This window comes from Sphaeramia orbicularis, chromosome 18 (assembly GCF_902148855.1).
Source record: "Sphaeramia orbicularis chromosome 18, fSphaOr1.1, whole genome shotgun sequence".
Lineage (NCBI taxonomy): Eukaryota > Metazoa > Chordata > Actinopteri > Kurtiformes > Apogonidae > Sphaeramia > Sphaeramia orbicularis.
The window spans coordinates 44,226,952-44,247,473 of record NC_043974.1 but is presented as its reverse complement, the minus strand read 5'-3'; the positions used below and the strand labels follow the sequence as shown (position 1 = coordinate 44,247,473).

The 20,522-nt window shown below is 38.5% G+C and overlaps 1 protein-coding gene across 2 annotated transcripts in view; it reads right to left on the bottom strand.

Annotated features, from left to right (window-relative positions):
* The window catches only part of stim2b (stromal interaction molecule 2b), an 89,480-nt gene extending 72,027 nt beyond the window's left edge, over positions 1–17,453 (bottom strand). The window contains exon 1 of one of the 2 annotated variants that reach the window (XM_030162948.1): positions 16,329–17,453. In XM_030162948.1, coding sequence (XP_030018808.1) covers positions 16,329–16,452 — 124 coding nt within the window. In that variant the 5' untranslated portion in view covers positions 16,453–17,453. The remainder of the gene's footprint in view (positions 1–16,328) is intronic. The other variant, XM_030162947.1, reaches the window with a different exon arrangement.
* Positions 17,454–20,522: the final 3,069 nt, after the last annotated feature.

Sequence of the window (20,522 nt, the reverse complement as noted above, 5' to 3'; positions counted from 1 at the left end):
TAATGTGTTTTTCCATATTTTTTGTATATTTAAGGGTTTTTTTTGCATATTTTTAGCGCAGTTTAGTATATTTTTAGTGTATTTTTGCATATTTTTGTATACTTTAGTGTATTTTTAGTGTAATGGTGTGAGAAACGTTTGTATTTGTCATTATTTCTAGTTTATTCTGTTCTTATTTGACTGATTCTGATCCACTTTAGCTCACACTGGCCTAAATGTGGAACCTGAACGAACATGAGTCTAAAACAGTGAATGCCAAACATACAAACGTGCATTAAAGATGGCATCTTATTGCCATTGTTGGACCATTTTCCATATCAAGTTTGTGTTCAAAGTGTGGTAATCAAACACGGTTATCATGACAATTAGAATTTAAATGGTAATACTAACCTTTGGGAATTTTACGGCGGTTTATCATTATACCGGTAATTGTTACATCCCTATAAATAATGTATAAAGCCAAATTAAAGTGACTCCCTGTCTGTGTACTAAGGTTCTTCTCAGCACGAGTCTAAATACGATTTGCGAGTTGCCTGTAAATTTGTTGAACAAAAAGCTAAAAAAGAGACTAAAAGCAGATGTGTATGTGTTATTGGAGTTCAACTATGGAATGACTGCAGCGTGGATTTAAGAATGTGGAGCCCATTTTTGATATTTAAAAAAACGGTACATAAGGCAATATTTGAAAGATACGATGTAATAAGTAAAAGGTAAATAATGTATTTTTGACTCTACATTAACCCTTTCATGCATGAATTATGAGAATCTTAATCTAGATTTTTTATTTTTTCCCCCTGAGTGTTTTTATTCCTCTTTAGGCATGAAAATAAAACAATGTGACTGAACACATTTTTTATGAACCTATTTTTTATGGAGTTACAAAAAAGTCCACTCAACTGGACACCATGTGTTTTATTTATTTATTTTTTTTATTTAACCTTTATTTAACAAAGTAAGTTTGTTGAGAACTGATTCTCATTTACAATAACGACCTGGCCAAGAGACAGCACACCAACAGAATGAGGAGACGCACAGGCTGCATATACGAACGACATTTTTGAAAGAAACAAAGAAACATGCATTTGCTGATATATTGTGTGAAAACTACGAATAAAACCATTTTGAATGTTGCTAATCTGATGTTTTCTCACATTTTAACATACTATAATACTAGTTATTACTCACTCAGATAATATGAAAAAAAAAAAACACCTTTTAGTTTAGCAAAAAACTGTTAATTGCAGTCTAGTAACAATTAGCAATTGGTTTCCACTCAAATATGTTAGTACAGATCAGGTTTATCAAGAACAGGAAATTTGCAGTAGTGGTCTGAATGTCAGTGTATGGGATGATGCATAAGTGTCCACTGTGTTGGCTGATATGGAACTAAAACAACAAAACCCATGAATATGTAAGAGAACAGCTGGAGAAGAACTGTCCACTGGAGTGACCACTGTGCATGAAAGGGTTAAAATACCATTAATTTGGTCGGTTAAGTTTTCTATTTTTCTGGTTTAGTTTCACTTTTTTATGTTTTGCTTGTTTGTTTGGTTGTGTGCATTGTTTTTTTTTTCTTTTTCCTCCATTGAACGCTGGGTAACTGAATGTGTTCTGTAGGACAGCATTAATCTAAGCGTTCTGCTTCTGCCTGGGCCTTTTCAGTCGCTAACCTGTTGGTAATGTTTGGAGCGTTGACACTGGTTGGATTATTATGGGATGACTGAATAAAGAATTTCATCATCATCAAAAAACCCAACAGAAACAGGAAGTAGAACCAGAACCACTTTAACCTGTTCAACCTGGACCGTCTGTTTCCAGTGGGAACCATTTCAATGTAACACAAACCTACAGAATAGCCACCAGCAGGAGCTTCACTCAGATCAAACCCTCTGATCCACATGATCCACATGATCCACATGATCCACATGATCCACATGATCAGTGAAGGAAACATGAGAAAAAACCTGAACAACCGCAGATTCACTGGAAAACATGAGAATAAAAGGAGAAAAAGGACTGAGTGAAGGTTAAATGTGGGTGTTACAGGGTTAACGTGGACCCGTTCAGAACCTCAGGGGGCCCGGATCTAAGAGGGACCGTGGTCTGGTTTTGTGTTTAACCTGGACCCCGTCAGGTCCAGTGGGGCTCAGATGTAACAGGACTCCGACCCTAAAGTGGGTCAACGTGACCTGGATGTTTCGAGCATGAAACACTTTAATATGAGCCTGATGGGAACCAGACCAGGACCAGGACCAGGACAAAGACCTGGACCGGGACCAGGAGAAAGACACAGACCTAGAACCAAACAAAGACCTAGACCCTGACCAGAACAAAGAACTGGACCCTGACCAAAACAAAGACCCAGACCTGGATCTGGACCAAAACAAAGACCTGGACCTTGACCAGAACAAAGACCCGGACCTAGATCTGGACCTGGACCAGGACGAGAACGAAGACCCAGACCTGGACCCTGACCAGAACAGAGACCCAGACCAGGACCAGAACAGAGACCAAGACCCTGACCAGAACAAAGAACTGGACACTGACCAAAACAAAGACCCAGACCTGGATCTGGACCTGGACAAAGACCTGGACCAGGATGAAGACCCAGACCTGGATCTGGACCAAAACAAAGACCTGGACCTTGACCAGAACAAAGACCCGGACCTAGATCTGGACCTGGACCCGGATCCAGACCTCCATGAACACGTGTTACCCTCAGGTCAGACCAGGGCCTCTGTTTTGATGTGAAACCCTCCTTGGGTCCACCTGGGGGGTCTGTGGGGGGTTTGTGGGGGGTCCTCAGAGTCCACCTGTTGGACCGCACATGCTAGCATTAGCATCAAATTAGCATCAAGTTGATAAAACAACTGGACCAACGGTTTTAGAACTGCATCACATGTTTGTGTTCAGGACGCCTCAGATAGAAGAAGAAGAAACAGAAGGAGAAGAAGAAGAAGAAGAAAGGAAGAAGGAGAAGAAGAAACAGAAGAAGAACAAGAAGAAGAAGAAACAGAAGGAGGAGGAGAGGAAGAAGAAGAAACAGAAGAAGAAACAGAAGAAGAAGAAGAAAGAGAAGAAGAAGAAAGAGAAGAAGAAGAAACAGAAGGAGAAGAAACAGAAGTAGAAACAGAAGAAGAAAAAGGAGAAGAAAGGAAGAAGGAGAAGAAGAAGAAGAAGAAGGAGGAGGAGGAGGCGAGGAAGAAGAAGAAGAAAAAGAAATGAAGAAGAAACAGAAGAAGAAGAAAGAGAAGAAAAAGAAAGAAGAAGAAAGAAGAAAAAGAAAGAGCAGAAGTAGAAGACGGTGAAACAGCAGCAGTGGTTCAGTGGTTTGTCTGTAAATGAGTTTGTTTTTTGTTCAGGTTGTAATAAAATTGTCAGTGGAGACGACGGACAAGAGAAATCCACACCATCAGCCCCCCCCCCCCCCCCCCCCCCCCCCCCCCACACACACACACACACACACACACACACACACACACACCGTCACGTGCCCCTGGTCCAGGGAAAGTCCCTGAAACCAGAACACGTCCAACGTCTAACTTTAAAAACACATGAACACGACTGATGAGACGACTGAACAGACGAAAGGACGATAAAAACAACAACATCAACACATTTATTTCACACATGTGGAAACCCAGACTTATATAAGCCATACACAAGAGGACAAAAGTATGTGGACACATTGAATCCAGGTGTTTGTTTTCTAACAGGGGTCTGGGATACAAAACAATAAGGACTAATGTCAGAATATAGGTTTATATTATGGGATAAATATCAGTGCATCAGTTAGTTTGGGTTCAATTATCCTCTTTGTTTGTAAAATGACTCAGATGGAACTGCGGACATGAGGCAGAATGTTGGAAATCTGACGGACGAACAGTCACAAACCAACCAGTCCTCAGAAGAGTTCAGAGCAGAAAACGCCTCCATGAAACCATCCAGACAAACAAACGGATGGACGTTGTATTTATGCTGTAAACGTCTAAAATTATGTTTCATAAAAGCAAACAGTTTAGAAACTAAAGGAGAACACAAGGTTTTATCCAGAAAAGGGAAGTCCACCTGAGAACGCCTGGGAACGTTCTTTTGTGACATAAAGTTTTATAGATAGATACTTTATTAACCCCAGGGGAAATTCAAGTTCATTTAAGTATAAGTTGTTTTTCCAAATGTCCCACCTGTGTAAGTAGCTCTGGCTTGAGTTTATATTACACATAAATGAATAAATAAATCACAGAGTTAGAATTTTAAGCACTGTCAAACACTGACACTAAACTTGAAGCACTTTTCGGACCTTGAAAACACATTGAAATTCAAGCATTTTCAAGGATTTCAAAGACCCGTACGACCCCTGTAAATCAATCAATCAATTTTATTCCAAAATTATTACAAACAGTCAAAATCGACAATTCATTTACAAGATACATTTTGGAACAGGACAACTAAACATGTCATAAGAGACATAATGACATAATTTACACTATAATCTTTAATAAATGATGTGTTCCAAATAACTACAAACATATTTTTAAATATTTACCCATCTATAACGATGTTTTATTTCATTTCCTTTTCCTGAGTCGTATTGTGGTCAGCATATTCCAGTATTCTCCGATAATTTAAGAGTCAGACAGGGGGTTTTATCCACATAAATACAGAGCTGACATGACTCGTCCATCAGTAAACCCAGTCCTGTCAGTGGATAAAGGTGCAGATTTGCCGTCTGTTTGGATCAGGTGTTGTCATAATGGTTTTTTCCGTCTTGTATTGTGTGTCTGTCGGCCTCGACCAACACCGTCCGCCGTGCCAACAGCGGATCAACACCTTTAAGGCAGTCGGAATGGGACAACAATAGCCCCCCCTCCACACCACCACCCCGCTACCGCCGACCCCTCCATCCAACACACTGACCTACATCCACCGCCGTCAACTGAGCGCGCTCACATGTGGGCGTGGATTCAGGAACGTAAAACAAAGACACAACGGCTTCATCTGGTCTGAAAAAAACTCCAACACAGAGAACGGAAACGCCACCGGTGTTAATAAATAACACCAAGTGAGCATAATATGCACACTTTACACTAGAGCTGAAACGATTAATTGACTCAAAGTGATCCAAAAAAATCCTTCTACCACAATTCTCCTGAATCAAAGCTTTATTTCCTTCATTTCTCTGCTGTTAAACATTGGTTCCGCTGTTGTGTTTCACACAGATGCTTATTGTGATGCACTAAGAAGCTTCAATTCAGGAAAACTGCAATAGAGTATTTCCCTTCAATCAAATCGAGTCGATTAATTGAATCGGGAATTTTTGCATTCACTTCAAAAACCTAATCGATTAATCGTTTCAGCTCTACTTTACACTGTACGTTATTAAAAATCTGATTATTTTTCACAGTTTAAGTCAGAATTCAAAAGTTGTTCATTTTTGCATGATTTTCACAATTCTCACCCATCCACTAAAATCAGCAGATTATAAATAATGTTAAATTCCTACACAAACACCCTTTTATTTATTTAACATTTGATCGAGAGCACAAAACATAATAATGTGTATTAACCAACACTGGTGTTAATTATTGACATATGACAGGATGAAAATAAATAAATAAATAAATAAGTAAATAGATCTTATTCCACTGATAATGTCCAATTTATGGTTTTAAATGACTTAGTAGAACAACGTAGACGAACTTCTACAGAAAATCACAATCATTTATATGAATATATACAGCTAACACTATAGACATACACTTTGATAAACAATACAACAAAACTTAGTTGAGTAACTTCCTAAGTCTTAAAAATACTATGATTCTGTAGAATACTGTCTTAGTATAGTCATAATAAATATCAATAAAATTATACTGACGTTTGAGTTGATTTAATGTCATTTATGACATTATTTTTTATACTGTTTATTATTATTATTATTATTATTATTATTATTATTATTATTATTATTATTATCATCATCATCATCATCATCATCATCATTATTATTATATTACTGGTTATACTTTTATTCTATTCTATTGTATATTTGTGTTGATAGTGAAATCTACTGAAAATGAAGTTAATAAAATCCAACCAGTCAAACTACATGGAAATAATGATAAAAAGTATTTGTTTTCATACAAGTGAATTGTAAGAACCATCACAAATATGCAAAATAATCATGATTATTTCACATAACTGCGATGTGACAGTTATGTAATACCTGTGACGGGTCTATTTACCATCAGGAACATGACGTTAGTGTCAATTTCAGATGTAATTTATGGTCCGATGAAAGAAAATAAAATATGGTTGAACTCATGAAATAACTGGAGCAGGATTTATTTGGTGCAAAATAAGTGGAAAAAGGCAAATCATATTATATCAAGATAACACAGATTAGAATATTTCTGTACAGAGTATTAATGATCATTCTAAATCATATATAAACTGTGAAGTTAAAGTGTGATTTCCGTGTTTTTGATCGTTTTTTACTTTTCTAAAATATCATCGAAAACAGTGATTATATAAAAGCGCAGGTTGGTGTTAATGTGATTTCTTGCACATTTTTAATCACATGCAACAGTAAACTGGAGTTAAGCATCAATATTTATAATTTCTGCTCTTCTGTGAAGTCAGTTGTGAGGTGCACTAGTGTTTCCAGATGCGTTTCCGTGGTTTCCTTCAGACAGATGTTTGGAGGTTTTAGGAGAGTTTTGCTAAAGTTAAACTTGTGCAGCATCCACTCATTTTTTTCCTGTTTTTCTGGCTCTTGAAGGATCTTTTCAGTACAGTTTGTTCCCGTCACAGAAAGGAAATGGCTTTGCCTGTTGAGTCGTCCTCCATAGAAGCAGGACATTATGACTCGGCCCACGTTCACACTGACATTCTGCTACTATTACAAAAAAAAAAAAAAAACAACCCAAACGCCGCTGTAACAGACGCCTGGCTCTGCTCAGCGGCGGAAGTCTCCAAATGCAAATCTGTGCCTCCCTGTGGTACTTTAACTCAGCGCTGAGGATAAGCAAATGTCCAGGCTCTTTTCCAAACAAATCCCCTTTATTAATGCCCCCACCACAGCCAACGTCGCCTCTGATTTCACTTTAGAAACATTTAGGCCGTGAAGTGTCGCAGTGTTTGTGTTACGATGACGAGTGTGAGGCGGTTTGTTGATGTGATTATAACAGAATGTGAAAACTGATTTATGATTGGATTATTTTTACGTTTTCAGAGCCAAATCTTAAAACTGTCCCCTAGCGTGACTCTGAAACACAGTTCAATCAACTTTACATCAGTTATCCTGTCACTGCAAACTGGTGTCATTTTCAACATTTCTCAGATGACGATATAATTTAACATTGAAGGTTCAATATGTAACATCTGCTAATGCTAATGTGTTTGAGTTGATGTTAGCAAACTCTACTTCTACGCTAGGATTAGATTATTTTACATTTTCTGGGACAAATCTTTAAAAAAAAATAATAATAATAATAATCACAGTTCAATCAACTTTCAGAATCTATTGAACCATAACTGGACTAATTTTCAACAGTTTTCACATAAACAATAAAAACATAGTTTTTCATTAATGTTTTCATATTAAAGGTTCAATATGTAACATCTGCTAATGCTAATGTGTTTGAGCTGATGTTAGCAAACTCTATTTCTATGCTAGGATTGGATTATTTTACTTTTTTTTTTTTCAAATCTTTAAAATAGTGTCATAGCGTGACTTTCAGAATCTATTGAACCATAACTGGCCTAATTGTCAACACTTTTCACATCAACAAGTAATAAAAACACAGTCTTTCATTAATAGTTTCATATTAAAGGTTCAATATGTAACATCTGCTAATGCTAATGTGTTTGAGTTGACGTTAGCAAACTGTATTTCTATGCTACAATTCGATTATTTTACATTTTCATAATTATTTTATTATTATTATTATTATTTAAAGCGTCATTGTTATAATAAAATATAATTATTGTGTCTTTTTTCATTCAGTGTATATTAACTCTAGTCTATAACTAAACATAAACAATAGTAACGAACAAAAATGAAAAGAAAAGAAAAAAAAAAACAACAGAAATTACTGATAAACAAGGAAGGAATGTACAAATCCGGTCCTATCTAATATCTGAGGATAGTGTTAAATATCAGATGTAAGTGTTCGTTCGTTATCCAGCGGTGAACGGTTTGTGTTTCTCAGATGGTTTATCATTACAGAAGAACTGCATGTTCTCTGCAGACGAGGGAAGGGCTTTGTTTGTTCAAACGCCAAACGAGTAAATAAAGAAAAACCATTAAAACAGGAGACGACCACGTTCACATGGGCCAGCTGACTCCGCCCACGTTCACATGGGTCAGCTGACTCCGCCCACGTTCACATGGGTCAGCTGACTCCACCCACGTTCACATGGGTCAGCTGACTCCGCCCACGTTCACATGGGTCAGCTGACTCCGCCCACGTTCACATGGGTCAGCTGACTCCGCCCACGTTCACATGGGCCAGCTGACTCCGCCCACGTTCACATGGGTCAGCTGACTCCGCCCACGTTCACATGGGTCAGCTGACTCCGCCCACAGTCCAATCAGCATCTCGGAAATGACCCTTCATTACATCCACTGATGAATCCAGTGTCTTTCAGTCCAGATAAAGCAGGTTCACAGATGGTGAAAATCAGTCCTTTCTTACATATTTAACCCTTTCTTGACCTTCATGAAGAACCTAAAACATTCATCACCTGTTTTTTCTAGATTAATCCATCATTTAGAGACGTTTAAGGGTCAAAACACAGTATTTGAAATCTCTCTGACAGGTCATTTTAGAGACAGTTTGGCAGATTAGTGTTACTAAATGACTCACATTTTTACTTTTAACAGTGATGAAAGTGAGGAAAGGAAAAAAACCTGAACTTTTCTGAGCGTTTCATTGTGTGTGCTCTTAGGTGCATTCTGGTGCACTGTGGGAGCAAAAACCTGTAAAGCATTAAGGTTCAAAATTAATGTAAAAATACATCTCACACAGGAACAAAGCTGGTTTGCTTGTCTTCTGGACGTACTGCGACAGAAAATGGCCCTTTCTCTCAGTTTCCTGGAGCCAGGACCACTTGAACGTCTTTTGGATTCCTGCCTCACACTTCAGTAGGACCATGGATTCTGACATGATTTCACTGAATATTTAGACCAAATACATTGGTGGTAAAATACTCAAAGCAGATCTGCCATCTTGTCTACAGAGACACAAAACGGACCATGTGTCATCAACGGACCAATCAGAGCTGTCGATACAAGTTCTGCGTTGTAAACGAGCATCTCATTGGTCGAGACGAATGGAGATGAAAGCAATATGGCCGCGCCCATGAGATGGACCCAAATAAACATAATTTACACTTTTCTCAGCGATTTATGCGTAATTTTCTGGCTGAAATGTTGCCAAACCAGACGGAAATGATCTGGACACGTTTAATTTACCGGAACATATGCTCAGTTTACAGAAAAAAACAGATATCAGGCAAAAACCGGAACACTTTCATCACTGTTTTAAATTCATTTTTGCTTTAGTTGGACCATAAGGGATTATCCAAAACAAGGAGCTACTCTATATTGAAATAAATGTTGGAATGGAAATAAATTACAGTTGGCTCTCTGACGGGACATGACTGTGTTTAGACCCTTAAAGGACTTCATCGGACACTTATTCACTGATGCCCTTTTTTAAATCCTCACCTCCACCTTCCCTTTAACACCGGCTGGTTTTTGATCCTGACCCACGAGGGAGCGTCCTGATCCACCAAACGGCCGACACCCCCACCCCCCAGGCCCCCACCCCCAAACCCTCACAGCATGATAAATGTCAGCTTTGAACCCTCGGCCGACTCCACAACAGAAACCTGCTCAAAAACTGAAACCAGACTGAGACACCACGTTTCAGACGAAATCTGCAACATATACAGATTAAAACATATAAACTGGGAATAGGTTCATATTTATCTAATCTAATTTTATTGATATAGCGCCAAATCATAACAAAAGTCATCTCATGACACTTCACATATAGAGCAGAGAACCCAACAGAATCCTCCAGGAGTAAAAACTAGTGACAGTGGAAACAGTGGAAGGAAAAACGACCAGTATAAACCTGGAGCAGAACCAGACTGAGGAGGATGGACGAGTGACAGGAGCAGAGAGAGGGTTAAAGAGAGAGAGAAAAGGAGGAGAGAGAGAGAGAGAGAGAGAAAAGGAGGAGAGAGAGAGAGAGAGAAGAGGAGGAAGGGGGGGGGGGCACATGGATGCAGCTGATCCACAGAAAACTGAACTAGAACTGTCAAAAGTAGATCAGAACAACTAGAATAAATGTACATGACTGTTCATACTACTACTAGAAATACAAGTAGTAACAGTTAATACTACTACTAGAAATACAAGTAGTAACAGTTAATACTACTACTAGAAATACAAGTAGTAACAGTTAATACTACTACTAGAAATACAAGTAGTAACAGTTAATACTACTACTAGAAATACAAGTAGTAACAGTTAATACTACTACTAGAAATACAAGTAGTAACAGTTAATACTACTACTAGAAATACAAGTAGTAACAGTTAATACTACTACTAGAAATACAAGTAGTAACAGTTAATACTACTACTAGAAATACAAGTAGTAACAGGGAATGTACCACTACAGAATGATGAAACAGGAGACATGATGTCAAACTGTCCATTGTGTCAGTAGATGGTATACACATGAGGTTTGCCCTGATGTTGACATGGGGGGGGGGGGGGCTGTGTCTCAGACATGGGGAGGATGTAAACTTCAGGACACATCATCAGTACTGTTACCAGTATGGATCCTGGACTCAGCGGTCCACCATACTTGGACCAAGTCCCTGGACCTCAGGTTTGTTCTAGTTCACCCACTGAGGTTCAGTCTAACACTGGAGGGGTAAGTACAAATAAGACAAACCTCTACCATCAGTGGAACTGTGTGATGAACACTATCACAACTATTATACACACACACACACACACACACACACACTATTAATATGTACAGGTTTATGCATATAAACTGTTAATACGCACAGATTTTTTTTACATATATACTGTTGATAAAAAAAGGAAAACAGAACCTGACCCTGCTGTTCCCTTTGTCGTTCTGGACACACAACAACTGGACGCCAATGCCGGTGAAAAGTCAGATGACCTTTACCAGAGTGGACTCATGTTTACAGACACTGTGCTGGACCACCACCGACCCACATCCACCAAAGTCCAGTCCACCCCACGTCCACTAGAGTCCAGTCCACCCCACCGACCCCACATCCACCAGAGTCCAGTCCACCCCACCGACCCCACATCCACCAGAGTCCAGTCCACCCCACCGACCCCACATCCACTAGAGTCCAGTCCACCCCACGTGGCCCTTTTAACAGAGGACAACAGGGTCTTTGTCTTATTAATCAACATACGTTCATCTCATACAGTGGTTTAAGACTCAGACAGGCTTTGAAAATCAACACTGTGATTTAACACTTTGAATTAACACTGTGAATTAACACTGTAAACACACTCCGTACTCTGAATGTGACGCCCTGTACGCAGAAATAAAAGATGAGGCTCTGGTTCCAGCCCCAAGGTCAGATATTAGAAAAACTCCGGGTTGATGGGTTTATTTGTAGCGCTGCTTTGGGTTTTGCTGCCATCACTCCATTGGTGTGGAGGTGGGTGTGGTCACATGACCCAAAGATTGAGTTACGTGATGGTTATAATTCACTGCATGGACTCAGATTCAGAACTAAATGTATTAACAGTCGTATGAAGAGACTCCGGGTCCACAACTCCACTGAACCTCAGCTAACACAGGTTCAAAGCTACACCTTTGGCTAATGCTAATGCTAATATGTACCCATGACTTTTTATCAACATGAACTACTGTTAGTACAAACTGATTTCTACATAACAATTGTTCATATGCACAGATGTGTACATAAATACTATTAATACATACAACTTTTTGCATATATACTATCAATATGTACAGATTCTTAATACATCATAATTTTTGCATAAATACTGTTAATACATATGCCTTTGTTGCATATATACTGTTAATACATACAAGTTTTTGCATATATACTGACAATATATACAGATTACTTTTAACGTAGAATTTTCATATATATATTGAAATACAATATAATAATACAGATTAATACATACAGATTTTTGCATATATACTGTCAATACATACAACTTTTGGTGTATAAAGTGCTAAAATATACAACTTTTTATATACATATTATGAATACTTACGTCTTACGTATATATAGTTAATACATATAGATTTTGCATTTATACTGTTACTATGCACAACTTTTTGCATATATATACTGACAATATGTACAGATTACCGTTTTTACGTATGATTTATTTTCATATATATATAGCGTTAATACATACAGATTTTGCATACACATATACTACCAATATGCACAGATTACTCTGTATTGCTCTCCTAATACAATCTATACCTTTAGCTAATGTTAAATGCTAATGCTAGGTGCTCTACAGGAATATAAAATGAGTTCACCTTTAACCTTTTTGTGACCTTTAACGTGTTCTAAATAATACTACAGACTTTTGGAAACAATAATTTGTCGTATCTCTGTGATGCAGTTCTCACTAAAATAAAACAAGTTGTCGCATTTTATGACGAGCTATTAATTCAATTCAACAATGCCAGGTGATTTGAGCCATAACAGCAGGTAAAACCGAAGAGAAAACCGACAAAAACCGGATCAAACTGAACCATGGATCGGTTTGTTTATAGTGTGAACACATATCAGTTACACAAAGTTATTATCGCTAATAAACTGCAGACAACGCAAAGACAACAACAACGAGCTGATGATGATGATGAACACCCAACCAATAAAACTGATAAAGTCCACGAAGACGGAGATTAAAAAAGCTAACAAGTGTTCAGAGAACACAAACTTCCGCCAAGTAACCCTGAACGGTGTGCATGTGTGGATCGACTATTTCTGTTTAAATTCAACAGTTTCCAGGTTGTTCCATACAGCAGAAAAAGTTGAAGCTTGGTACCAGTCATGTGTATATCAAATTATATTCAATTCACATCAATATTTGTTGAGTTCTAATTTTAAAAGTGTGGTAAATGGGATTTTCAATGTTCAATGTAAATGTCCACAGAGTCCACATTCCACAGTGGATGTGGACAATTTAGTTCCAGATACAAGATATTGTTCTAAGCTACAGGTGGATCCAATTGGAGGCTAGTCGGAGTTGTTTTGAATTTTTTATGAATTTTCAAAAATTGCTCAATGATGACAGATTGGAAAATTGTAGATGTTGTGACCTTGCTGTGACCTTGAACTTTGGCCTACTGGGACCAAAATGTAATGGGTTGGTCCCAGGGCCTAGGCCTATCTGTGGGGAAGATTTGGGAAAGATGGGTGGAAGAGTTTTCCCGTAAAGTTGCTAAAAAAAACAAACACACAAACAAACAAACACAAAGCAAAGTGATCACAATACCTCCTTGTGGAGGTAATGAACCGAAGCACATTAGAGTCGAAGTCAAACAGCAGAAGTTCCTGAAACATCTGAGTTCAACTGTAAAACCAGAGCATTAAAGGTAGTAAATCCAAACCAACAGGAAACCACAGGAGCAGCTCAGTGATCCAAACATCTACTGAACATCCAAAACAAACACCTGCTTCATCCAGTCAACTCCCAGTAACGACAAGAAATGGATCAAACTGTGGGTTCATGTCCTGAAAGTGGACAGATGTGTGCAGGTTTGACCGTCTGTCCTGTTCATGGGTTTACTGTCAGTTCATCTGATGGAACTGTAGAAGCAAAGAAGTTCAACCAAACCACAGTGAAACTACGAAGAAAAACCAAACAGCAGCAGAAGAATCAGAAAGAATGGAAAATACTGGAGTAATGAAGTTCCCAGCCTGTTTACATACACACCAATACTCCGATCATTATCCGATTTCTGCAGTTATCTGATTATTATTGATCATGTAAACAGGATAATCTTGAGTTGGATCAATGACAGTGGATAAAATGAACAGAAATGACTAAAAACCTACAAAATGATAAATAATGTGGAAAAGATAAGCAAAAAATTCACTAGAATGAAGGAAAAAAGAATAGAAAAAGCAATAAAATGAATAAAAACAGCCAAAGCCATGAATAAAATGCACAAAATGAAAAATAAATCCATAAAATAAGCCCCAAACTGAACTAAATTGTTGGGGGAAAAAAACAATAAATAAAAACTGGAAACAGTGATTCACCAGTAAAACTCATGGAGTTGGATCAATGACAGTGGATGAAATGAACAAAAATGAATAACAACCTACAAAATGATAAATAATGTGGAAAAAATAATCAAAAAACTCACTAGAATAAAGCAAAAAAGAATAGAAACAGCAATAAAATGAATAAAAACAGCCAAAGTGATGAATAGAATGAACAAAATTAATAATAAATCCATAAAATAAGTCACAAACTTAACAACATTTTCAATTAATAAAAAATGTAAACATTGATTCACCAGTAAAACCCATAGAGTTGGATCAATGACAGTGGGTTTATGTGTAAAGGTCACTTTTTCCTCAGTTTTCTCTGTTTCTGATAAAATAACCCTCAACTTCAGTCTGAGCTTTTATGAACATCCACATGATCAGTGAATTAAATACAGGAAAATACATAATTTACACTGAAAAATGCAAAATACAGAGGATAATATTAGAATACATGGTGATAAATTACATAAAAAAAGGTCAAAAATAAAGAAAAATTCATTTGGGAACTGACGCAAAAGTAGCTCTGGGTCTTTATGGGTTAAACTTCTGTGATTTTTACATTAAATTCAGATCATGTCCCTTAAAGATCCGTGGCAACGATTATTATCAAACACAGTTTAAAAATCTGCACAAAATACAACATGAACCAGGTTGAAGCGACAAAAACTGACTGAAAAAGGCCTTTTGACCAGAAAATACCAGACGAGTGAACCCTGTGGACAGACACTGAGGACAGAGGAAGTGCATACTGTCGGTGGGTTCAGACATCCAGTGAGATCATGTGACCTTTTACGTTCAAAACACACCTTTAAATGGGTTCAAACCGAACCTGAGAATAAAAACACACTCAAACCATCCAGAAAAAGATGAAATCAAACTGGGTTTGGTGCTTTTTTCTATTGATCTGAAGTGAATTAAACTGAGGACACGAACCAAAACTTGACCTTGAGAGAAACTGTTTATGGATGATTATGTTTCTGGCTGAGTCCTAGTGGTAACCACGGCAACGCACTAACCCTAACCCTAACCACTGATTCACTAGTAAGACTCATGTTGTTGGATCAATGACAGTGGATGAAATGAACAAAAAATGAAGAAAAACCTACAAAATGATAAATAATGTGGAAAAAATGCACTAGAATGAAGCAAAAAAGAATAGAAAAGGCAATAAAATGAATAATAATACAGCCAAAGCCATGAATAAAATGAACTACATTGATAATAAATCCCTAAAATAAGTCGCAAACTGAACTAAATTTTAGGAGAAATAAACAATAAATAACAATAAATGAAAACTGGAAAAATGGATTCACCAGTAAAACCTGTCTAGTTGGAGCAATGACAGTGACACAGGGTTTATGTGAAACCCAGGACACGAACCAAAAACTTGACCTTGAGAGAAAAACTGTTATGGTTGATTATGCTTCTGGCTGAGTCCTAGTGGTAACCACGGCAACGCACAACATCCATCATCCTCATCCTCATCTCTATTCTACCTGTGGCTCATGTCTGTGTTGTGTAACGAAAACCATCTAATGCACATTAGAGTCAGACATGAAACATGACTGTCAATAGTTGGGGGGGGGTGTGTGTGTGTGTGGGGGGGGGTGTCAGTAATATGCTGCAGTAGATAATAAAGGGGGGGGGGTCACCTGTGGCCTCATTATAACATGATCCACTGATGTTTGTGACGAAGCTGCATTCCTGTCATGTCATGCATTTCTACACAGAGGATGAGGAAAGGGGGGGGTGAGAAAGAGAGAGAGAGGGGGGGGGTGTCTGCCGACTGAAAATGCATCACTTTCCATTAAGCCCCTGCGCAGGGCATTCCTCGGCTTTCCCCGAGAAAACCACAGAGGGGGAGGAGAGAGAGGAGGAGGAGGGGGGGGGGATGCGTAAATAAATGGGAGACACTTGTATCTGACATGGTGTGGTGGTGCCAGTGGGGGTGGGGGGGGGGTGCCAGTGGGGGGGTCTTACCTGTTCTGGCTACATTGGCTGCATCCGCCGGTAGGTGAGTGGAGCCGGTGCACTCGGAGCCCAGTACCGCATAGATGACGAGTCCACGGAGCAGGAGGTAGAGCACCGGGTGGATGATACTCATGATGGAAACAAGGTGAAAAAATATCCGTGGGAGGGGGTGAGGGAGGGGGGGAAGGGGGGGGAAAGGGGGGGGGGAATCAAAGGAGGAGGATGATGCTGCTGATAATAATGTGTGAGGGTCTGGACTGGACCACACAACCACAGCCAGTCCAGTCCACAGAACAGCAGCCGAATCCCCGCAGTGAGAGCAGTTCAGCGGCTCACAGCTGCAACATTAGCAGTCACACACTAACCCACGGGAGCCCACAGGCGCGTGGAAAGAAAACAACAACAAAAAAACAAAAAAAACTGCAGCATGACAGTTCCACCGCGTGCACCTCTAGTTCAGAAGCAGACACCAGCCCCAGCCGACGGCAGGGTCCTGAGGGGGTCTGAGCAGGAGCAGGAGCAGGAGCCGGCCCCCCATGACTGCTGCGTCCGAGGGGGGTGGGGGGGAGGAGGGAGGGAGGGAGGGAGGGGGAGAAAACCCGGTTTAGGATCCGAGTGGGCACGAGACGCACATGCAGGAGCACCGGAGGAACCCCCCGGTCCAAGAGAAAACCCACGGGAAAAAACCCGGAGGAGAATCCACCACCAACAACCACCACCACAGCAGAGCAGGGTGGTCCGTCACCGGCTGACACCAGCAGAGGAATCCGCTGTGGTAGATCCGAAAGTAGGCCCACGAGTGGCGGCGTGAGAACAGTCCCGGTACTTCCAGCCCGTACAGTACCCAAACACCGGGGACAGCTGGGGCATAGTGAGGAGAGCGGCTCACGGGTCCGCCTCTTCACGGGGAAGTAGCAAATCCCAACGCATCACGAAAAAAAAAAAAAAAAAAAAAAAAGGAAAACCACACATGATCCGGTGCGTCCTCCTCCTCCTCCTCTTCTTTCTCCTCCTCCGTCGCCGGTTCCACTCATCCGTCTCCGGCCGGTACCGACCGCGCACCACATCCGCCTGTGTTCATCCGTCCGTCCGTACCCTAACCCCCCCTCCAGTCGCCGCCACCGGAACCCGCAGGTGAAGTTCAGTCGGTCCGCCTCACGCACACCGGGGCTCGTGCGGTCCGGGTTCCGAACGGCGAATCAGTGGCTGCGCGCGAGTCTGATGCGGACGCGCACGAGGAGGAGGGAGGGCGGAAGTGGGCGCATGCAAAGCGGGTTGACATCAGGAGGAGGGGCTGGGGTGGGGGGGGGGGGGCTCAGTCTGAGGACACCCTTTCCTTTCCTTTTTTTTTTTTTTTTTTTAACAGGTTTTGTTTAGTTTTCCAGCTGACTTCTCTCCGTATCCAAACACCCTCGTGCGCTTTTACGCACCGGTGACGCACGAACATTTTTTTTGTTTTGTTTTTTACATTTATTTATTTGCTTGTTTATTCATTTATTTATTTGTTTGTTTATTCGCTTCAGAGCCAAACCAAACGGAGCTTCCGTGTCTCCTCATTGTTCTCTGTTTCTCCTCCAGACTCTGAGTCGAAGTTTGCGTTTAGCTCCAGGAGCCCAGCTCTGATTGGCTGTTGTGTCCCAACATGGCAGCGTCTGATTGGCTGATTCAGACGGGGCTTCTTCCTGTTTTGTAAACGCAAACCGCGGGAAATGGAGATGCGTTAAAGCAGAAGTGTCAATCACAAACCCAGCTTTGTGGTCTTTAAATCTTATTGGAAATCCTATCTAGACACACTTAACTTTTGAACTAACCCTAAAGCTGTTAAGACTAAAGCCTTATGTGACGAATTTAAGTTGTAATTTATTTATTTTTATTTAAAAATTTTTCTTTTATTTTTTTCTCTTCTTGTTTATTCCTTTACATTTATTTTATTTAATTTACTTACCTATTTATGTAATTGTATTTAATTTCTTCCTGCCTCACCTCAAGCATTATGTTTTTTCTCCCCATGCCATGTTCTGGTCTATGTGTATACAGTATTTTGTAAATAAAGTATGAAAAAAAAAAAAAAAAAAAAAGAAACTGAAAAAAAAAAAAGAAACTGAAAAAAAAAAAAAAAAAAAAAAGCAGGAGTGTCAAACTCATTTTGGTTCAGGGGCCGTGTCTTTAAATCTACACTTTTTTTTTCTTAAATTTATCTGTTGAAATACTTTTTCTTTTTGACATCTTGATGTTTCTTTGTTCAAAATGTATATGTTTTGTATACCTGAATAATATCAATAAAGTTGAGGGGAAAAAATGCGTTAAAGGGTTATCACATAATTAATCTGAAGAAAACTTATATAATCTGTTTTGGTCTGTTTATTTCTGTTTCTTCATTTGTCTCAGATTTGATTTAAGTCTGTGATTTATTTATTACATTCTATTTTATCACTATTCCACCCTCTGTCTTACCTGTAATTTTTAAAATTTATTTTATTTGCACATCATAAACAGCAAGAGAAAAAAAAAAAATCATGCAATTCATTGTGCAGGAGAGGACAGAAGCCAAAAAAGGTTGATGTAAATAAACAATACACGGAAAAAAAAACAAAAACAAACGATATAACTGAAATAAAAATCTAAAGTAAAAACAATAGATATACAAATTAAATGATACACAGCCTTACATGTTTTTGTAAATTAGAGTCCTTTTCAGATGCTTTTTAAATAATGATAAACAATTAGCAGTTTTACTAAAATTGTACGTATATTTTGACAGATTTTAATTATTCCATGAATATGAGAACTTATATTTTGTCTTTAAAAAAATTTAACATCAGTAAATAAAGCCACTTCATGAAGTAACAGCACTAATAATACTTTTTTAATGTTCTTCATTTTGAGAATAAAGTCATAATATTTCAAAAAAAGGGTCAAAAAGTCTCGGATAAATTAATATTATAAAAATGTCATAATATTATGAGAATAAACTCATTAAGCAGATGAAATAATCAAATATCAGATGATGAACCTGAAATTATTCTGAAATACTGAATATTCTGCATTTCAGTTAAGTTGTAAAGACACTCACAGATTGACTGTATTTATAACTTTACTATTAAAATTTCTTATTTTTCCATCTGTATTGTGACTCTAAACCTCTTTGGTTTGATCAGTGTATTATATTATTATTATTATTATTATTATTAATAATAGTAATAATGTGAAAATGAGAATTATTGTATTTTCTTTACTGTAAATAGTCATTTATTTCAGCAGGATCTTCTTCTCTTTCTTCTTTTTTCAGTTAATAGATGATGTTACAAATGCAGACAGTCGATAAAACTCACCTTTTTCTTCTTCTTTCCTTGAAAATCCTGTAGAATCTTTAACGCGATCAGTTGTAACAACCGACAAATCAAACACACACTTTAGAACCCATTTAATTGATTAGTTTGTTTATTTTTTGTAGTGTTGTGTACATTTATATTCATTATATTGATTAGTTTGTTCATTTTATTTTTGTTCACTTTTATTTGTTATTTTGCTGAATATCATGTACATTTTATTTATTCTATTTTTTATTCCGTTAATTTCCTTTTTTATTTTTGTTCAGTCTGTTGGTAATTTTTGTATAGTTTTATTGATTACTTTCCTTTTTGTTGATTAGCTGTAGTGGTTTTACCCAGTGACATTATATGTGTTAATGCATTAGACATTAAATATAAATGTAGGAAATCCGATTTTTTTGTGTGCTTCTTCATATTCCACATTAAATGCGATTTCTATCAGTTTTGAGTCTGAACTGAATGTGACCCTGAAGTGACCCACATGAACAAAAGAGGTCCTGATGGAATACGTGACCACGCAGACACACACTGTGTTCACAGAAGTAAGTACGTTTTTAGTCCACTCCTCCTCCTGGGATGGACGATAGTGACGTTTGTCGCATTTCAACGACGTAAAGGTTGGATAAATGCGACCTGGTTGTTCAGACTGAAGTCGCGTTGGAAAATATCGAATACGTATCAGATTTAGGAAAACATATGGAAGTGGACTGAGTCAGATTTGAAAAAATCGCATTTGTGCTGTTCAGACTGTCTTTAACAGATCGGATGTAGGTCACATTTGAGCAAAAAAAATCACATTTGTGCCACATTTGCCTGCAGTCTGAACGTAGCGTAAGTCATATGACCTGGTCTGGACCTGGTCTCTGTCTGG